Consider the following 21,191-nt stretch of genomic DNA (forward strand, 5'->3'; position numbering starts at 1 on the left):
GCAACTGGGAAAATGTCCATTGCGGAGTACTCACAGCAGATGAACCACCCGAGTAACATAATTAAGAGAAGCAGGGGACGACGGCATATGGCTAATGAGTGCAAAAAATGAATTGTAGAGAGAGAGAACCACTTTATTTTACCACTATAGTGCAGCATAAGAGCATCCGCCACCTTGCGTTTTGAAAGATGAATAAGTTGGGAATGTTTTAACATTGTACTTTTTTATATTTTCTTGGTCTCTTCACTCTTATTCTAACCGGCGCCCACTGGAGGGTACTGACCTCAGGAATGGTCCACTCCCCGTAGTTCGCGCGTGTTCATATCGAGGGTGTCATCATCATTGTCGTCTCATCGAGTCATCACCACCACCACCCGCAGTGGCAGAAGAAAGAAACGGACGCGGCTGCGTTCAGGCATGGTTCCCCCGTGGAGCCTCGGGTGTCGTCGGTGGCCCCTCGGTGGGTCCGGAGGATCCCTGTCGCTGGGTCTTTTAGGCCCTCTGAACGAAATCCTGGAGCAGCACGCCAGCAAGCCCGTAGCCGAAATCATGGTGGGCGCCGTCGCCGCCTGCACCGGGTCCCTGGTGGCGCACCCCATCGAGGTTGCCAAGCTGCGCATACAGCTGCAAGGGGAGCTCCTGCAGCCCGTCGCAGGTGAGGAGAACAAGCGCTGCCGACACTTCTCGCGCTACGCGATCCTTTGACACCACACGTTTCTATGAGGCCTGCTTGTTCGAGTTTCATGTTTCGTTGCCATGCGCTAACTACATGCTTAATGCAATGTGTGAAACTTCTCAGCAGGATCGCATTCCTGCGTAGCCATTTGCACGAGGACGGTTCTACGTGCTTTTTCTTCCATCCTGCATTTTCTCCTCCAACTATTGGCTCAAAGGGATGAGTTGTGTTGATGGTGTTTTATGTGGTTAACTCGGCATAAGGCGACAGCACGCTTCATGAGCATCCGGTGACGGAATTTCTGTAACTCTACAGACAACCGTCGCGGTGGCTAAGGCGTTGTCCTGCTGTGCCCAAGACGCGGCTTCGATTACCGGCCGCCGCGACCGCCTTTCTTATGGAGGCGAAAGTTGAAAATACCCGTGTGTTCGAGATTTCGGCGCATTTAATAATGGCCAGGGGGTCAAAATTAATCCGGAGCCTCCACTACGGCGCGCCTCATCGCCTGTGTAGCATCGGCGCGTTGAACCTCATAATCAATCAATAAATCAACTCTACAGATGTCAGCCTAACTCTGCCCCTTAGCTAAACACAGCCACACACGCGAGCGTGCGCACATACACACACACACCAATCCACTCCTTGCAACAGTGGACCGCGTAACACAACATTCTACCTCTTGCGGATAGCCACAATTTCGCTCCCGTTCCGCTGGGGGACAGGTGGGTATCCATGTGGAGGAAAGATACCTCGCCTTTGAAATGGGGCAACATTCTACCTTGCCATGGGGCGCGCAATCAAGCTCCTGCCGTTTTTTTTTTAATGTAAGGGAAGAGCTGGGTAAAGGCCAGCGGCTCTTATGGGCGGGTGTCGAACCGGCTCATCGCGCACACTCAGGTCAGGATCAGGTCAGTCCTCAGTATAGCCGTATTGGTGACGATGGCGACTAATCGTGACGTACGTAAGTAATGGGGAATTTTTTTTCTCAGAACTAGGCGAAACACCTTTAAACTTCATTTAGCTATTTGACAAAAATAAAAAATGCAAGCAAATAGACGTACTCCCGTATTACCGAAGTAGCACGTGAAACAGTCAGTTATACATTTATTAAATAGTTTTGAATCACCAGATTTAAAAACACGTGACTAGGTAAATGGCGAGGTAGGTTTAAGCACAAGAAGGAACATATATGACTGCCACCAGCGTCCCGACAGCGAGAACACGATCGCTGTCTGTACTGATAAAGATAATACCGTACAGTAAAATGTCCTTTCTCGAGACCAACAACTTGTTTTCAAGGATCTTAGGTCATCTTGACGAACCATCTTATCCCAAATAATTGTTATTAAAAATTGTTGTTACAATTTCACAGTTTGAAAATGTTCTCATATTAAAAAACTAAGAATTTTCTTTTTGATTTGCTCCGTTTTCTTATACATGGAAACTTTGTTTTGATTTGGTAAGTTTAGTCGCCAATCCATTCGTTTATTTCAGTGTAACTAGAGAGCCTCTCAAATAGTGAATAATGGGTATAAATAATAGTGACCGGTTATTATTTTAATTTGAACGACATCGACAAGACGTCACAGTGGTTTTATGGGTAATGTTCATGATAAATTTCAGGAGGTAGGATATTTCGAACACGCTTTTCTCATGAGGCAGGCATAGATCACATCCTAAGGCAGAAGGGTTTAAACTCCACCATGCTACGGTGAGATGTTCGGTACGCTAGACTTTTTTGAACCACCGGCTCGTGAGCTGCTCCAGAAGGACGTGAAGTCGAGGATTAACTGAACGCTTCATTATTCGGCGCGAACGAGCTTGCAATAGCGAACATACAAGTGCTGCAGAACATGTAGACTACTATTTTACTTCGCGACGAAGATTTCGGGTAGATATCATAACTAGTTTTCTAAGCTCCGCATAGTATTCACTCCATCAACAGTCAAAGATGTCATGACGTAATTGTCGTGGTGGCGTTTTGTGAAGTATTCCTTGTTTCTTTTCAATTACGGTTGTGATGGAAGGTGGTGGGCGAGGACAAAATAACTGTCGAGGAGTTTTAATTTAGCACTTTGTTGAGATGACCCTTAAACACGTCGCCACAGGCTGCCCTTAGAGAAAGCTGTAAAAGATGACAGCGAACGGTGTTACTCAAGCAGTGCGACAGCTGACCCGCAATGCCCTTCGCAACAGCCTATTACAAACTTTTCGGCACTTTGGGGAATCCCATTGCGTTTACTATTGAGATTGCCATCTGCGGGTCACCCGTTGCTTTGACCTTTGCGTTTAAGTATGGAACGAGTAGTCGGGCCTCCCGTAGAGAATTCTTTCGGAAAGCGTTGCGTTGCCCCCACAGTGTTTGGTAGCAAATGCTTTCGAGTATATGTTGAACCGTTTCGAATCGCAGATACCTGTATAAGCCCTGGGCACGCTGACAAGTCGGTACGCTGGTTAGCAGGCACGCGTTGAGTGCGCGTTTTCCTGTGAGCACGTTCCGCGAACATTCCTAGGTTAGCACGCTTATACGGGCACGCCCGTGCTTGCGCGCTGGCAGGTGTCATCCAAACACACAGGAACTGTTCTCGGACGGTTACAAAGCGGGGTCCTAAGAGGGACATATAATTCCGTGCTCAGCGGACATCATGCGCAAGAGCATTCACCACCAACGGAGTTATTGATAGCTCAACAGATCTTGATTCGTAACTTATCATAATCACCACCATACTGCGTGCTCTCTATCTATACATGGCTGACACAATATTCAGCCAATTGTCGCGCGTTGCTTTTCGAGTGCGCAGCAAAGTTCCGTAGCTACGCCGAATGATAATTATAGCAGCAAGACTATTTAATACATCGAAGGGTACATGTCCAGGTGGTTTTGCTTCCTGCCCTTACCTGCTGTTCTAACAAAGCTTCAACAAAACCTTCCGTTCTTACGCAGACAGGTCCGCGCGGGTACCTCCAGTATACCGCAACACTGTGCAAGCGATGTACACGATTGCCCGCTACGACGGCGTTCTGGCCCTTTACCGAGGTCTTCTTCCAAACCTGGCCTACCAGTTTCTGGCAAACGGCTTGCGCCTGGGTATCTTCCAGATGAGTGATGACTTGGGCCTCACGTCGGACGGGAACCTTGAACCCAGCATCACTTTGACTGCTGTCTTCGGGGGCCTGTCCGGAGCCATTGGGGCCTTCTTCAGCTCGCCGCTCTTTCTGCTAAAGACACACATCCAGGTGGGTCCTTTCTCCCTTCCTCTTTTATAAGACTCGACTTAGCGCCGTAACGAAATATTTATTCAGTGCAATCTCATAAGCTTATTTTATTGATTATATGGCGTATGCCTGCTTACCAGCAAAATTTTGCCGCTTATACGTCATAGAAATTCTATCGTCACCGCCATCATAATACAAAAAAATACAGGTGGAATTATTTCAATCGAAAGTTAAGTTTTCGGGAGGAGGGCATGTCCTTGGTTTTCCGCAATACTAGAGCCCAAAGAACCGGAAGGCACTGGCAACCGATGTCCCGGTGCGTTCTGCCAGACCACGCGCTCGTCCCAGGCCAAGCAATGTCAATCGGGCTTGGCTTCCTCTTCTTGCACCGCTGCCATAGTTAATTTCACAAGCTGAGTGAAGCACTGTGGATTCCACATTGTTGTCAGCAGTCCGCCCACTGAGGGCGCCTAACTCACCGTGAAGGAAAGCGGTATAGGCGCCGGGGCGTTGCGCTTCCACCTGCCCAGAGCAGGGTGTCGAACCGGAACCGAACCGAACCGAAAACCGGAACTGAACCGGCATTTTTGCCGGAACTGAACCCGAACCCGAACCGTTATTTTTTGAGCACGCTGAACCCGAACCGGAACTGAACCTAAAAAGAAATAACGGTTACCGGTTCATGACGAAACAGTTTGACCCTCCGTTGTTGATATTGCACAGTCAATGCAATTCAGGACTTTTTTTTTTCACGTACCTTCAGCTTCGTACCTGCTCGCGAACTTTCCCCTCCAGACAATCGAACACTATCACGCTCTATGTAACAGCAGGGGAAATGAATGAGCACCAATGTAGCAATGGTCTGTTGCTGCTGGAAGCGCGAGCGTAGTGCAAGCTGACCAAACGAAATGTCATTCTCGGCAGCTTGCAGGTGATATAAAACGACTTTGCCCTTTTAGCTGCGACTTTATTGGAGCAGTCAGGCTGCAGGAGTGCTCCACTACGCAACAGCGAAAGCCCACACCCGATGTGTGCAAACCTTTTGCATTTCATAATTTGTTTAAAAGTCCGACACCTGCAAATTGTTAATACTTGACAAGTGTGACCGCAGGAGCTGCTCAGTGGCTAGGCCGTTTGCTTCTAACCACAAGTGTCCTCGATCTCCGTTCCCCACTACCGTTTTTTTTTTTTTTTTTTGAAGTAGATGGAAATCGAGAACGTCCGTGTATTGAGATTTTGATCCAAGTTTAATATCACCAGCTGGTCAAAATAAGTCTGCCGGCCTGCAACATAAGCTGCGCCTCGGAGCAGAGATATAGCACGGGGCATCAAATACGCCAGTTTTTTTTTAATTTGTTTGCACGGAAAACAACAAAAAAAGAAAAGGCGAATGACGTTGTTTTAAAATATTACGCAAAAAGTAAGTAAAACCAAATAAGTAAAAAAATCATCAAAACGTGGATATTGCTCTATACTTTTCTTTGCCCTGCCTTTCACAACCAAACGTGTCAGGACAGTACAGTACAGTGTACTGTCAGGACAGTACAGTGGACAAGTACCGTTTTTTACACATACAAATAACAACACATATGTCAGGGAAAATTGTTAAGGTGCGCACTTAACCCCGTGGCAAGAATCTGAAGCCCTCAACCTTGTCTAGGAAGCAGAAACAGCAATAAAGCAGATGACACGTGCAGAAAGGCAGGCCGCTACTTCACACTGCCCCATTCACCCAGCGATCATCTTTTCTGCTTGTTCTGCAGTTTTGTCTCTTTCCGATCTGCTTTTTTTCGAAGGTGCACTTGTACTGAGTGCCCAACTCGCTACATTACTTCTACTGCTACTCGTTCCGGAGGGGAGTACTGCGGTGGACGAAATAAAGAACGTCTGCACAAAAAAGTCCCATCTTATGCTCCGCGCGTCAAATTTCCCTTTCATTTTGTAACAGCATAATCTGTTACAAGATTCCGCAATGTAGCACTCGGAACGATGGCCGGCGGTCAGGCAGTACGATGACATACTGATTGCAGTGCACACATCCGGTATAGCTATCTCAAAAGGAATTGCAGTGGTCAGAGCAATAACGCAGTGACTGAGCGTTAACTAAAGCTTACTTTTAACAAAAGTGTGGCCAACACATTCGTTAACCTTTTCAGCCACCGTGTCTGTATATGGAGACGCGACTTTCTTTGTCGTTTTCCTCGTGAAAACGAAAAGAGGTCATGCTGCAGAGCGGTGCGGCTGATTTTCGAAGCCTACGGAAGTGAAAGGTAACACCATTTGATGTGGAACGGCGGGACCGCACTCATAAACATCGTTTCAAAATGGACGCCACCAAGTTTTGTGGGAGCTCCTGTGTTGCCGTCCTAAGTTCTCTTTTACTCCGGCGTAAATCATTTATAAAGGCTAAAACACCTCTTTCATGCGCAGAAATTATTATTTCACCTCCTTGTTTGTAAACTGCCTCAGGATATTTATTATTTTTTATAGGGAAAAGCAGTATTGAGTAAAGGTGCCTCCGTATAAGGGCGTGACGCCATTTGCGTAATAAGTATTCTAGAGAGACTGAACTTTTTTTTCTTACCTCTAGACACTTGACACCAAGTATGGAATTTTTCTGCAGTGAATATAATAATTCGTGACTGAAAGGGTTAAGGTGACAGCTAACAAATTATTCAGGGTGGCCAAATAATCTAATTCATTGGTAGTATTTATGTGCCTGTTGTAGGATTTTTCTGTTTTGTTACAAATATAAAAATATGGGCGCCATTGGTATTAAGCGCTGGTATTTGAACGCGCTAGTACGCAGGCGTAAATTTAAGGCTTCAAGGTTAGCGCGATGGGCGATTCCATAGCGACGATTGCGATTTCAACAAAAAAAGAAAGGGCAGAAAATATATCCCACCGTCATATCTGTTAGCGGTGGCTTTATGAATAGTCGCTAGGCCAACATAAAGTCTGGGCGAGAAAGTAGGTGGTAAACCGTCGCCACGTCATCTGTTTTTCTAATATCGCGTAATTGTTTAAAGTTTTCTTTGCAATTGCGCCACTGGCCTTGGGGAACAGGAGCATTTTTAATTTTTGTTTGTATTTTGATTTGACTGTCGTTTTAAACTACTAAATGTTTTTTTTGTAATTTCAGTGATAATTCAACTCATCGAACCGGTTCGCGAACCGGTTCGGTACCTGATTTTGTCGAACCGGAACGAAATGATTTCGCCTGAAGCAGAACCGTAACCGAACCGGTATTTTTTTCTGTTCGACACACTGGCCCAGAGGGGAGGCGGAAATCTACTTTCAAGGCCCCCTTCACGGTGAGTTAGGCGTGCACAGTGGGGCGATTGTTGACAACAAGTTAGCCTCCACAGTGCTGCACGCAGGTACTGAAATGAACTCTAGAACATACTCTCACCATCTGCATCATCTGGCGCATCATCATCCTTCAACCGGTGCATACCCTGTCGGCTGCACAGGCACTTGGCACATATCAAACACACGCAGTCATGTCCTTCTGTGGGTGCCTTCTATCTACAGTAGAATCACCGCCAGGAGAAGTGGGGCCATCCTGGAGACTTATGGGAACGAGACTTGGCTAGATTACGGATAGGGCACACTCATGCAACGCACTCGCACCTTCTCACGGGGTCTCCAAGACCTCTGTGCAGCAGGTGCGGAGAGGCCCTATCCGTGATCCACATCCTTATACAATGTAAGGCACTTGACACAACACGACACAAATACTTCCTACAACTACACACGCGACATATTCCACCACACCCGTCATACTTCTTAGGAGACGAAGCCATGTTTTCAATCAAACGCGTTTTCGAGGTTCTTACCGACGTAAAATTTTTACATCTCATTTCTTATCCTGCATGTTGACAACCTGGCCCTTTACACCAGTCATCTTCATTACGTTGTGTTTTACTTTGTTTATTTTTACTGAAATGTTCTACTTTTACTTCCATGCCACTTTCACGTAATCACTATTGTTTGGCGCTGTTTGCCCTTAGTCGGCCTTGCGCCATAAACTCCAAACATCATAATTATGGGAACGAGACAAGATGATCCTAGTAGAGCTTTAAACATTCAACGTGCACAATTTCACGACCACGGCCAGTACTGGAAATCCTCCCCAGGACTGCGGAAAGTGCTGTCTCGGCGTTCCCCTGGTCCGATTATTTCCCTCTCCGTTAACACCTACGATTTTTCCAAAGGCTTCGTTCCTATCGTCTTCGGAGCTATCACCGTACACACCATCAGTGATATCGAGTGAGTTTTTATGCGTACTGTAATTCAAACCATTACAACACAGCAAACATGTTTAGCTTTCTTGCGCTCTCGAATGAGATCCTAGAATCAAATGCAACCTTCTTGTACGCAAGGGAGAATTAGTGTTCCCCGAATGTTTTGTTTTTGTACCATTGGAATCGGTTTTCGTGGCCATCTTTAATGCAGATTTCACTGCGAAGCGATGAGTGGTAGCCTTGCCAAGATCTTTGCGTAATTTTACATTGAGGGGTGACATCGAACAGGGGTCAACGTCCGCTGCACTCTTCCACGCACGCGCCGCCAGCGCGAAATGCTGCGAGCACGTTCTTGCAACGGGCTAACGAACAGTGCTCTACACGTTCCTCTAAAACAGGAAAGAAAGCTCGTCCCTCGTTCCTCCCAAATTTTGGAACGAGTTCCCGTTACTTTATTGCGAAAGGAGCGCGTTCCAGTTCCACTTCCAAAATTGGAACGTGTCGTTACACTAACGTTACATTACATTACAAAACCCTAAGATTTGTACACAAGCAATCACGGGACCCACCTTCTCAATCTTACTCAAACTCCCAGGTACTCATCAAAGTAAAAGTACAACACAGGTTGAAACCGACCAATTAAAGCAAGTCTGAATGCTGGCTGCGGACCTTTGGGCGGCGTCTTCAGGTATTGCCCATACGGCGCGCGGCGAAATTATGCCCAACAATGACGAAATTTCCTTTCTTTGTCAACACGACACGTGCAATACAAAAGGACCTGGCACTCCCGTCGAACCATTACCGCGAGATCGGCGACAGACCGCGCTGTGACGAACTGCGCGCGTACTCTGTAACTTCGAGCAGGACAACATCCCGAGACATTGCGGCGCGCCCAGCTCTATTGATAGCCAATGACCCTTCGCATGACCGCACAACGAGCGCAACTCCCCGACAACAACGCACCCGCACCTCGCGCGCACTAATGCGGTAATTACCCCTGACAATATACAGACACCGTGGTTTCACAAGGGACCGCGCAGCGCCGCTTAGACTACGACAACCTTTCCCGGGCAGGCAAGAATTCTATCGGCTAGACGCGCATCCTGGCCTCCCCAGACAAACGACGGAAGGTGAAAAGCTTCCTCACGGCTGCGCTATTCACCCTTTCTTACGCCGCGTAAGCTGAACCGGCATGAAAGCAAGCACAAGCTGCAGCCCGCTGTGTGATTACTCTTCTGCCTTTGACCTTCGAGGAAGCACGTTCCCCTGAAGGGCGGACAACTTGGCCAGCTTATAGGAAGAGAAACCCAGTAGCGACTTGTAGATCTTTGTACTCGAGCCTTGCCATGAATAACAGCCAACTCCTAGCGATGTAACGTTTGCAGAAGGAACTGCCGTTCCTTCGAAAACCTAACGAGTTACCGTTACAGTTCAACCAACCTTTAATGGAACGGTGGCGTTCCTCCGTTCCCCCAAAAAGGAACTAGTTCCAGGAACGCCGTTCCGTACATGCTAACGAATACGGGGCGGTAACAGCCTTCGGTAACAGTTTCGGAATGATCGAGAAACGATGCGTCCGCTGACGGTATACACAATCCGTAATAACCCGCCGCGGTGGCTCAGTGGCTAAGGCGTTGCGCTGCTGAGCACGAGGTCGCGGGTTCGATTCCCGGCCGCGGCGGCCGCTTTTCTGATGGAGGCGAAAAGCAAAAACGCCCGTGTGTACGAGATTTTGGCGCACGTTAAAGATCCCCAGGTGGTCAAAATTAATCCGGAGCCCTCCACTACGGCGCGCCTCATCGCCTGCGTTGCGTCGGCGCGTTAAAACCCTGAAATCAATCAATCACAATCCGTAATAGCCTGTGTTTTATTTATCATGCGTTGTGTTCGAGGTATTCTGTTTTTGACTATTTTTCCGTGGAGGCTCAAGTCCCGTCCTGCCTGTCTTTTCCTATTCATTGCTTGTCTGGCGATGATAAACTTCAGTTGTTGGCGTTGTGTGCGCGTATCCTGTTTCTCGCGCTTTTCCGCATTCAGACGGGTACCCACTGGCCCGCCTACAATCCTCACTCACCCCCCTTTCCCTGCTCGGAGCTAAAGCAACACCACCTAAAAGTCTAGGTGGTGTTGGCTAAAGTCGTGTCAGCCAACACCCTCTGGAGAATGTTTGGGACCGACGTCACAATGTGACGTCAACCTCTACTCAACTGCCGGCAGTGTTGTACGGAACGGCGTTCCAAGGCACGGCTTTCCTGGAACTAGTTCCTTTTTGGAAGAACGGAGGAACGCCACCGTTTCATTAAGGGTCGGTGGAACTGTAACGGTAATTCTTTAGGTTTATGAAGGAACGGCAGGAACGGCGTTCCTTCTGAAAACGTTACATCGCTAGGATTTGGCTGTTTTTGATGCCAAGGCTCAAATACAAAAATCCACAAGTCGCTACTGTGTTTCTCTTCCTATAAGCTGGCCAGTATGCCCGCCCTTCAGGTTAACGTGCATCCTCGAAGGTCAAAGGCAGAAGAGTAATCACACAGCGGGCTGCAGCTTGTGCTTGCTTTCATGCTGGTTGAGCTTACGCGGCGTTCGAAAAGGTGAATAGCGCAGCCGCGAGGAAGCTTTTCACATTTCATCGCTTGTCTAGGGAGGCCAGGATGCGCGTCTAGCCGATAGAATTCTTGCCTGCCCGGGAAAGGTTGTCGTAGTCCAAGCGGCGCTGCGCGGTCCCTTGTGAAACAACCGTGTCTGTATATTGTCAGGGGTAATTACCGCATTAGTGCGCGTGAGGCGCGGGTGCGTTGTTGTCGGGGGAGTCGCGCTCGCTGTGAGGTCATGCGAAGGGTCATTGGCTATCAATAGAGCTGGGCGCGCCGCAGTGTCTCGGGATGTTGTCCTGCTCGAAGTTACAGAGTTCGCGCGCAGTTCGTCACGGCGCGGTCTGTCGCAGATATGTCGGGAACGGGTCGACGGGAGCACCAGGTCATTTTGTATTGCACGCGTCGTGTTGACAAAGGGCATGAACGATTGAAAAATAGGGCGCGTCTTGGACAACGACACAAATGAAGAACGATGGAACAAGCGCTGAATTGTAACTAACATTTATTGAAACATCGTCTCGTATTTATACATGTATGCGTGTGTGCTAGATTTATACATGTGGGCCAGATTCGAATTCTCGGCATAGGTGATAGTGCAGTAGCGAGAGAGCTTTTGGAAGCGTCCTATATTAAGAAAAAAGGGGACAAGTGCGTTAGCGACACATCTGCGCTTTTGCGTGCCACAGAGTTTGAATTTTTGGAAACGTAACTTTGATTGTGTCCATCACCTGTTTGGTGCTTTCCATTTAGTGTATTCCAGTGCACATGCGCCTAGTGATACATGTATAAATACGAGACGATGTTTCAATAAATGTTAGTTTCAAGTGAGCGCTTGTCCCGTCGTTCTTCATTTGTGTCGTTGTCACAGTCACGCTCTATTTTTCAATCATAATGCACCAACATGCCCAACAGTTGTGTTTAATAAAGGATAGGAATTTCGTCATTTTTGGGCACAATTTCGTGGCGCGCCGTATGGACAATACATGAAAGAGGCCGCCCGAAAGCCGTCGGACAGCGTTCAGAGTTGCCTTAGTTAATAGGTTTCGACTTGCCTTGTACTTTTCTTTGGTGAGTACCTTGGAGTTTGAGTGAGAGTGAGAAGGTGGATCACGTGATTGTTTGTGTACGAATCTTCGGATTTTGTAATGTAATGTAACGTTAATGTAACGACACGTTCCAATGTTCGAAATGGAACTGGAACGCGTTCCTTTCGCAATAAAGGAACTTGTAACGGGAGGAACGAGGAACGAGCTTTCGTTCCTGTTTTGGAGGAACCTGTACAACACTGACTGCCGGTAGCCGGCGGCTCTCCAGAAAGCTGTGACACTTACCTACCCTTCGACATCCATGGGCAAAATACCATGCCATTCTGTCATGCTTGAAAACTACTCAGGATGTTTTGAAGGAGCCCGCCTTTAATTTATCGTTCCGAAAAATCAAGTGGTAACGCGAACATAAAAAAATTGCAAGGCCCCTAGAGGGCTGAGCGCACGAAGCTCTGTTTCACGGTTCAGAGGTGGCGGCGTTGCGCAAAATGTCTAAATGCGTACTGCGGCTTCCATTTTTTTCCCGCACGTGTATAATGGCATAGTCAATGATCAAGCTGGAGGCGGATTCACAAAGCACATCTAGCGCGTGTTGAGTGACAGCAAATGAGAAGCTAGAGCATGTCGTAAAGCGATTCAAAGCTGCTTTTGCACACGCCGCTTCTTATATAGTTCAGCCACAGCAAAATAGGACGCGAGGCAGTAAAACCTAAATCTAGCGTAGGGACTAAAGTGTTACGACGATGATGTCAGCGGTGTGGGCGCGCACGCAAGACGAACGAATTCAGAAACACGATTTATTGAAAGCAAACAGACCAGAAATTTTATAAGCACCGTACAAGCGCAACAACTGATACGCATGACGCGAGTTACGGGGTCACCCAAAAAACTCTCTCCGAGCGGATCAACAAGAAAAACGTACAACAGGAACGTAAAGCAGCAAAGGTCAGTGCATTTTAAAATACATAAAGATGCACATTTCTTGACCACAATAGGGGGCCAAAATATTCCAGGAGCGAAGTTAAAGTGTGACACCAGAGTTTAAGGGGATTTGATACAATTCTTCAAAAGCGGATTTCAATCGCATTGTCGTTGTTTCTGTAATCTATCCTTGCCCTGTTTCTTACGCTTTCCTTTTTAAGGTTTATCGCGTCACACAATTTGTTGTTCACACATGGTGTAAAAAATAGTACGAACGCTAACTGCGCCATGGATCACACTGCTGTGACGGGAACTGTACCAAACACAACTTTTAAGGGGACCCTGCAACCCTTTCGATAAACACTTTCAGTCTTTCCTTCGCGTCTGGAAGCACTGCGAAAGCTACAGTTATCGCCACCACGGAGCGGTACTGCGTGATTTGCTCGTCGCACCAGATACGCCTTCCGCTTCTGCTTTGTTTTCGTGGCTTTATTTTTAAAGTTGCTATTGGAAAGCGTTCATTGCTGCAACTGAAGGAAAACCGGCCAACAGCCGCTACATGGCCTCAGTGACGTAATTCGGGTGGGCGAAGAACGCCAACACCGGGAAAGAGAAAATTCTTTCGAGCGAGCTTCCAAGTTATCTGATGGGCATAGAGCAATTTTTGGCTGAAGTACTTTGCGGCCCCCTAATCTAAGAACTGGGTGTGTTGGGTGACTACGCTCTGCAAGCGTTTAAAATTTCAAAAAAAGTTGAAAAAAGTGTTGCTGGGCCCCTTTAAGTTGGAGATGCAAAGGAAAAAAAAGGTTGGCTCTTTATCAGCTGTAGTCTGCAGTACCCCTGCAGTCTGGATACGTGACAACATGGTATAGGCATGGCGTCAGGGGAGCCATTGACCACATTGCCATGAATGCCGAAATTCACCAGATTATAAGATACAGCCTTCAATGGCCAGTGAACATTTGTGCAGTGACGTTTATAGGCGAACTTAAGGTGACTTATCCTCGCCTGCGTGGTTCACCTGGTTACGAACTTAAATTAACCGCCTGAGGGAGGGGCAAACATAAAGGCTAGAATACATGGAGCGATCTTTCACGACGAAGTTCGCGCGGCGGAAGACCAGCCGTGTCACGACGCCGAATGTTCGTCGGGCTGCGCTACATGTAGCAAAGTACGGCGGCCGCCGCCGCCTCGCCGCTGCGCTGCTGTCAGTGTGGCTAGACGAGGCAAATACATTGAAGTGAAACACAGGAGAAGCAAAAAAAGCCGTCAAGACTATTATTATTGCTTTTTAGTTGCAAAACCCTCTTGAAAGGCGTAAAATGTTGTGAAGAAGAAGTTTTTAATTTTTTTGTCTCGCCACATCTCGCGAGATTGTTGCTATGACGACGACAAACGCTACTGCGTCAGGCTTAACAGCTAGAAAAACGCCCTTCTATCTGAAAAAAGAAGGCTATTTGTCGCTTGAAAATTGATGTGAGGGCAAGAGTGGACAAATTTAATTCGAAGTAAACGGTTTAGAACACGATATCGCATTGAGGGATTAGCGACGAAGCTGTTATCGCTGTGAAGCGGGCGGAGAGGGCGCCGCCATGTTTGGCAACGCTTCGCCGCTGCCGTCGACGGCGACGAACTTTTTCTGCCCCGGCTAGATCGGCGGCGGACGATGTTTTTCCGCCGCCGGGCGAAGTTCGTCGACTATTCGTCGCATAAACGCTCCATGTATTCCGGGCATAACGCATCGAAGACGCCAAGCGCGTATTCGGACACACGGATAAACCAAATTATGTCGGGGATTTTTGCGGTTGCAGCCCGACCATAAAGAAAGAGGCCCCGACGAAATTTCATCTGCTAGCACGCGAAACAGGTGCACTCTCTGCGTATACTTTGAGCCGGCCGCGTCGGCTGAGGCAGCGAAAGCAGCCTGACTGCTACCAACGTTATTTGCTACTTGGGTCTATTAACAACAAACATCACAACACACATACACAAGCAAAGTGATTGGGTGGTTTCACAGAGGCAAGGCGGATCGAAACCTTTTCTCAAGACTTCAAAACGACCAGCTTCGTGCATTTGCACAAGTTCAAATCAATTTCTTTGCAAACAGATAAATAGAACTTCCCACGTACTACCACAAACAGGAAACAGTCAGTCGCCTTAGAAATTAGCATTGCGACAATGCCAGCATTCGTGGCGAATGCCCTGCCCCTTTATACGCTTTTTAGCACAACTCTCAAACCCTATCGGCTAGATTTATACAGCCCGAAGTTGCCACAAGTCCAGAAGAGGAAATGGGGCGACGTAGACAGGTGAGGGAAAGTTCGACAGCAGCCAGTCATTTACCCGGGCGGGACAATCCTGACGCAGTGGTACCAGCTTTCAGCACGACGAATTGCTTCTCAAGTATGGCGAACTGCTCGCTCAGTGACGCCACTGCAGCCTTGAGTTCGTCCCCGCCGTCTGTAGTCGTCGAATGCAGGGCCCGCTGGAGCTCGCTACAGCGGGCTTCAGCGGGCGTTGCCGAAGTCTTGGAGCAGTTAACGCGCTTCCGAGGCGGCAAGGACAACGTCGGAACCACGTCCTTCGCAGTGAGGGTAGTGCTGCCTCACATCCTTGAAGACAATGACACCTTCGCACGTGAGTCATGTCGTCACGGAGAAGTTGTAACTGCTGATCAGGTGTTCATTCAACTTAGAAAGTGACCCCGTAAAGCTGCAGCCACTATCCGCATTCAGACAGCGAACTTTCTTCCCGCCCATACTGTCAAAATTGTAGCATTCTTTGCACACGTAATTTGTGTGTTTATCAATACGGCACACGCCAACGGGAAACCATGTTTTGCATGAGCTGCAAGTGACGTGCAAACAAGAAAGAATCGACACCCGTGGATTAACGATGCCACAATAGCTACAGACGAACACGTCCTCTGGATCGTCGAGAAATTCTAACCCTTTGAAGTCAACGTGCGTACTGAAGCCTTCAACGCCGTACTTGTGTCGCTGAGCGTCGGTCATTTTCAGCACAAGTCCTTCCTTCGTGTCCTCACTCGCCGCACGAAATGTTCCTTGTGAAGTTGCGAATTGAGCAACACGGTCTGCGTCTGCGACAGGCAGGCAGGCAGAACACTGGGAGGCTAAAAGCAAAAACTATAGCGGAGTGGATTAACAAAAACTCGTCTACTTCAATTTTAGCCGTTCCAGCCTGGCAAGCCTACACACTTGCGTCTTGCGTTCCCCCGCTTTATGAAAAAGATAACAGATAACGTGAAGGGATAAGCCTGGTTAAACTGAGAACGCAAGCTTGCCAAACAGTGGGAAACTATGCATGCAAGCGCGATCTATATGCGCCGCAGATAACTAGAGCGCGTTGGCCGCCTCGTCACATCCGCCCGACCGATTTCGATGTTCGGACTTCGGGCACTCACCTAGAGCTGTGAGCAGTTGAAAAAAAAAAGCATGAAGAAGAAAAAGTTTTTCTCGTTTTTTTTTTTAAACCAGGGTAACATGAAAAAAAAAAACTTCTCTGGGGAAATTCGTTGTGATGCGATCAATGATCAGTGAGGGAAATGCTTTCTGAAATCAATGCCTTGACGTGAAATCGTGCACAGATTTTTAAAGCGGAAGCTCGGTGGGACTTTTGTAAGGCAGAATGTAGCAATTATATTCTTTTCAGTGTTAACTATTGATCGGGCACTTAAGCCACTTCAGTGATTTGAATTAAGGCGAAAGCCAGCGATTATCGAAGACTTCTTCCCTGCTGCATCGTGTTTGCGGTGCGTCATGTTCACCTGTCACGCGGCAGGCATCCGGATAATTCTTGTTCCATCCTGGCACGATGCAGGGTTAGTGGTGTAGTTACAACACTTGGTTGCGGCTCTTGGCGATCCGGGCTCAAATTCTATTCGAACCGAAATAAGTTTCTATGTATATTCTATTTACTTCTTTTGCTTTTTACACCATCCGTAATTTAGTTTCATTCGTGCAGTCGCCAGAAACTACGATAAGCTTTCGCGTTTGATGAGACATCTAGGAATGCCGATTTTTTATAGATCTGCGCGGAATCGTCTTCTTTCAATCTTTCATATTTTTCTGAAAAAAAAAAACTCGAAAGAAACCTGATTTTTTCACGCCCCTCAAAATTTCGTGAAAACTTACATATTTACACTACTACTAAGGCAACGCTTAGTACAACGTGTAGTACACATTTACATCGTTAAGTACAAACTTGGGCCCACACAGACGCTCACAGATGCTGGTGAGCATAACATAGATGTACTAATTGGTAACCTAACTACGATAACATCAGAATCAGCAGTAGCTATAGGAGGGAAAGAACAGTGACAAGATACGGACAAGCTCTTGTATAAAACCCTGTACCTCATTTAGAAACGCGATAATATGCAAGGGTTAACAATCAAGAATCAAATATAATTAGCCGAGTTCTGATAACTGATTACCAGAAGCATCTCTGTGCGCATACGACATGGCAAATGTTTATGAATTCTTAGAGAGAGTGTGAAATTTAGGAGTGACGACGATGAAGCTCGCTCCTTCTATTGGCAATGATAGAATGTACGCACTTAGCACCGGAGTGTGAGATGTTACGGACACTCATTCGACAGTAAACGTAGTGGACAGTTTCTATGCGGATTTGTGCGCCAGTAATGGTCGGCCAGAGAACCATCCTTTCCGGAATGACGTCATAGTCTAGGTTCCAGCTGTAGTATTAATAAGGCGAACAAGGCCATTGATGAGAGGAATAGGCTTGGGAAGGTGCACAAAGACGCGACATGACAACTGGAGACCCAACAAAAGAAGGACGAGGCATTGTTGTAGAAAGTTTGCAGTTATTCTCCCAGTGCCGCAGAATGTACCAACCTAGTTCTATCTCACTAGAGAAGGGAAGGGCTTAAAGATTAACAAGCACATGAGTATACTCGCCCTTCTCTTTCCGCCGTTCACCAAAGTAATCACTGCATAGGTGACACCTTACACTTTCATCACTGTGAGAGCAAACGGGACTGAAGGGAGATTACTCACCAATGACCCAGATCACCGCCATGAACCAAGCATTAGAGGAAAGCTTCTGTAAAGGGCTTTTAGACGTTGCAAAAAAGTGGTCCATTCCTTAATCCGACTTTTTCGAGTTCATAAATTTCAGGATACGTGTACGGGGCGCGCCTTTTCATAATTGAAACGTTCTCTATCACGTACGATGGCAGACAGGAAAACACTATATCTCTTAAATTATTTACAGCGTCTCCAGATGGCGTGTTTCGAAGTCGCGACTATAGAAGTCAGGTTGAAGAGTTAACGGGGGATTATTGAAGCCCTTGGAATGTGCGAACGAGATCGTTTTGTTGAGAACCTAGATAGGCCTACAATTAACAGTTAAGGAACGGCATCTGGAAAGCTTAGTCATATGTTTAAGAATAAATGTAAAGAAATCGAAAAGAATGCTTAACAACGAAGCAGTCGGACAGCCCTTTAGCTCAGGTAATTGCATACCAGATCGGGTGGGTGAATATATTTATTTTGGGGCAAGTTGTTAGAGCTGATCATAACCACGAGAAAGAAATCAAGTGCCGATTTAGCATCGGATAAGGTATATTATGGAAGCACCCTTAAGAAAGGAACAGTAGCTCACATTCGTTACTGAATAAAAGGTAATGCTAACTTTCAGGGAACCAGCTTGGGTTATCACTACGCGCCTTCGAACAAAACTTAGGACAGCTCAGATAGTAATAGACAGGAGGATTACAGCTGCGACACTCTGCAATATCAAACGATCGTCATAGGTTCGGAAACAGTCTAGTATAGAAGTCACAATATTTCAAATGAGGGGGAAAAGGGTTTCGGCAGCAAGTGCCACGCATGTACAACAGGATAACTACCCGAATAGTATACACCTAATGGCTACCGAGGGAGGCGATTAGAAATAGGGGAAGACAGAAACATCGGTGGTGGTATGAGATAAGAAGTTTGGTAGGAAAATGATGGCTTCGGGTGGAGCAGGGCGGGAAGAATTAAGAAATCTATGAGGGCGGTCTTCTGTGTCCCTTGCTAACTTTATGCTGAAAACGATGATGAGGATGAGGTGTAATTGATGTGACCGTCAATCAAAATAGAACAGGGTGGTGTATTGTGCACGAGGGGTGCCGGCAGACGGTAAATCACCTCGGTCGAGACGCTGGCATCCTTTCTCTCTTGCAGCTGCACTCTGCGAGCTCGGCCATCGCCGTGGGCTACCAGCACGGCTACCGGACCGCGCGGGCAGCGCTGGCGCAGATATATAGGACGCAAGGGGTCTGGAATGGCCTCTGGCGAGCGACATCAACAAACATGCTTCGCTTGTCCGTAGGCTCGGCGCTGCAGCTGTCCACATTCACTGCATTCAAGACCTTGCTCAACACGGCCGTTGAAGGTCGCGAGCGCTACTTTGTCGTCAACACACTGATTGCGGCCTTCCTGTCCGGCGTCACGGTGGCACCGCCTGTGGCGTTCTTGGACGGGCTGCGCGCGCGCCTGTATGCACAGCCCTCTAACCCAAGCGGCGAAGGCATCTACTACAACGGCTTGCGCGACTGCGTCATCAAGGTGAAGCAGACAGAAGGCCTGCGGGCACTGGCCCGTGGGGCGGGCGGGGCGTTCTTCTACATCATGACTTCATCGGTCGTAACTCTCGTCACCTGGGAAGAAATTAAGGGCAGGAGGGACAAAAACCGCACTCAGAAACAGGACCTCCTTGTCGACTACGGCATCATATGAAACATGGTACCGCCGAGGGAGCGCAGTGGACCGAATATTGTTAGACGTTCACAATACTCATAACCTCACTGTCGGTACACGTATCTGCCTCAATGACGTGGATTTGTCCTTTACAAACTCTTCAGGCGTCACCGTTACACGTATCTTAATCACACATCTAACCTATTAGCATATTTTAGGCGGTTTAATTTGATACTGCCTGGGCGAAAGTAGTGTTCATATTGCAAGGTGTTCATATTGCCGGGTTCATGACAACAATTAGACCGCTCAGACACATTAGCGAGTTTTAGCTGACCGTTTTCCACGGTCCGCTCCGTTCCGATAGCAAGCGGGACAGCCATTGCGCATGCGTTGCGCGCTTGGCCGCGAACGGCATTGGCTCCAGTTGGGCTGAGCGTGCCGCCTATGCCGGAGCGGACCGTCGAAAACGGTTAGCTAAAACTCTCTATTATCTCCGGGTGCGTTCTTTTGGATTGAACTACAAACAAAACACCAACCGCTCACGCATAAATTAGATACCATTACTGTCTAGCAGCTTAGCATTCGACACTCACATTTAGACGTTTTAATACCGCACCCACAAGCACATTTTGCCACGTAATAAATTATGGTGTTTAATCAGTAATATGGGCAATACGCGTTCTTGTGTCAGAATATTGTCGACCAAACACGCTGCTGGGCACCTTGCTATCGATTAAGAGCTTACGTGTTCATTTCGTGCTTGCGGGCTTATTGTTACAACAGATGCCAGTGACTATTTGCAGATGACTTTGCTTATAGCGCAACGTGGCCATTCACTGCCTGTATTATCCGCTGTAGTTGACTAAGGTTCACTCTATACGCCTCGAGCTTTGCGATCGCTACGCCGCCTGCCGCCGGTTCTCCGGGGCTTTTACGGGATGAGCGCTGCGTGGCGGATAGGAGCTCATGCAGTGTTTTGGCTTTCTTTCGCTTCTTCTTGCCCTTCCGCGCCCTGAAAAGCTTGTTATGGCGACATCTGTTAGCAAACAGCACATTTATGGCACTTCAAAAGCAGCTGCGGCCTGGTGGAGAGCTCGAACTGAATATCAGGCCCATGCACTTATTTCGCACAAGGGAAGCTGGCGAGGAGGCGCTGAGTAGGACTCCTATTCTCGTCATGGCACGGCATAACACTGCAAGGAAAAAAAAATGATTTAGCCCATTTCACAAGTTTCCGACATACTCACCACCTTATCTAGCTGTATTACTGTACCATTTCATGGATACTCTCTTCCGCATGCCCACATTTCTCTAACTGATGCGACGTGTCCTAATACACTGCACTTCTTTTTGATGTATGCGAACAGCTTTCCCCATAAAAGTCAAAGACCACTGAATTCGCAAGCCGTGAGTTGTTTGGGATACTTTACAAGTGATTAAGTTCATTTGCACACACTTCTAGAAACGGAAATGAAACTGAGCGAGAGTTAAAAAAAATTTGCTTCAATCCACGCTGTGAAGGTTAAACGACACCCACAGCAATTGCCCATGCGACGTCACTTGAACTCACACACGTGGCTCTACAAAGAGCGAAACCAGAGATTCTGCCTGCCGTTACCTGGAAATCACGGGGATATCGTCCCGAACGCAGAAGCGTCGGCCACGGCCCGGCTAGAGCGGCGGACGACGCCGCCGCCGTAGCCCGGCCGTGAGTCGGAAGTGAGAGAAAACGGAGAGGAGCGTCTTTCAACGGGTGAGACAGC

General features: G+C 47.6%; 1 protein-coding gene across 1 annotated transcript; it reads left to right on the forward strand.

Moving 5' to 3' along the window:
* The first annotated feature begins 386 nt into the window (after window positions 1-386).
* LOC144167462 (solute carrier family 25 member 35-like) lies at window positions 387-20,093 on the forward strand. The gene is made up of 3 exons (XM_077696722.1): window positions 387-655; window positions 3,621-3,913; window positions 18,913-20,093. The coding sequence occupies exons 1-3, from the start codon at window positions 418-420 to the stop codon at window positions 19,465-19,467; spliced, it is 1,086 nt and encodes a 361-aa protein (XP_077552848.1). The 5' UTR covers window positions 387-417; the 3' UTR covers window positions 19,468-20,093.
* Window positions 20,094-21,191: the final 1,098 nt, after the last annotated feature.

Source organism: Haemaphysalis longicornis, unplaced genomic scaffold (assembly GCF_048455015.1).
Source record: "Haemaphysalis longicornis isolate Haplotype H1 unplaced genomic scaffold, Haemaphysalis longicornis Haplotype H1 scaffold_1, whole genome shotgun sequence".
NCBI classification, from domain to species: Eukaryota; Metazoa; Arthropoda; class Arachnida; order Ixodida; family Ixodidae; genus Haemaphysalis; species Haemaphysalis longicornis.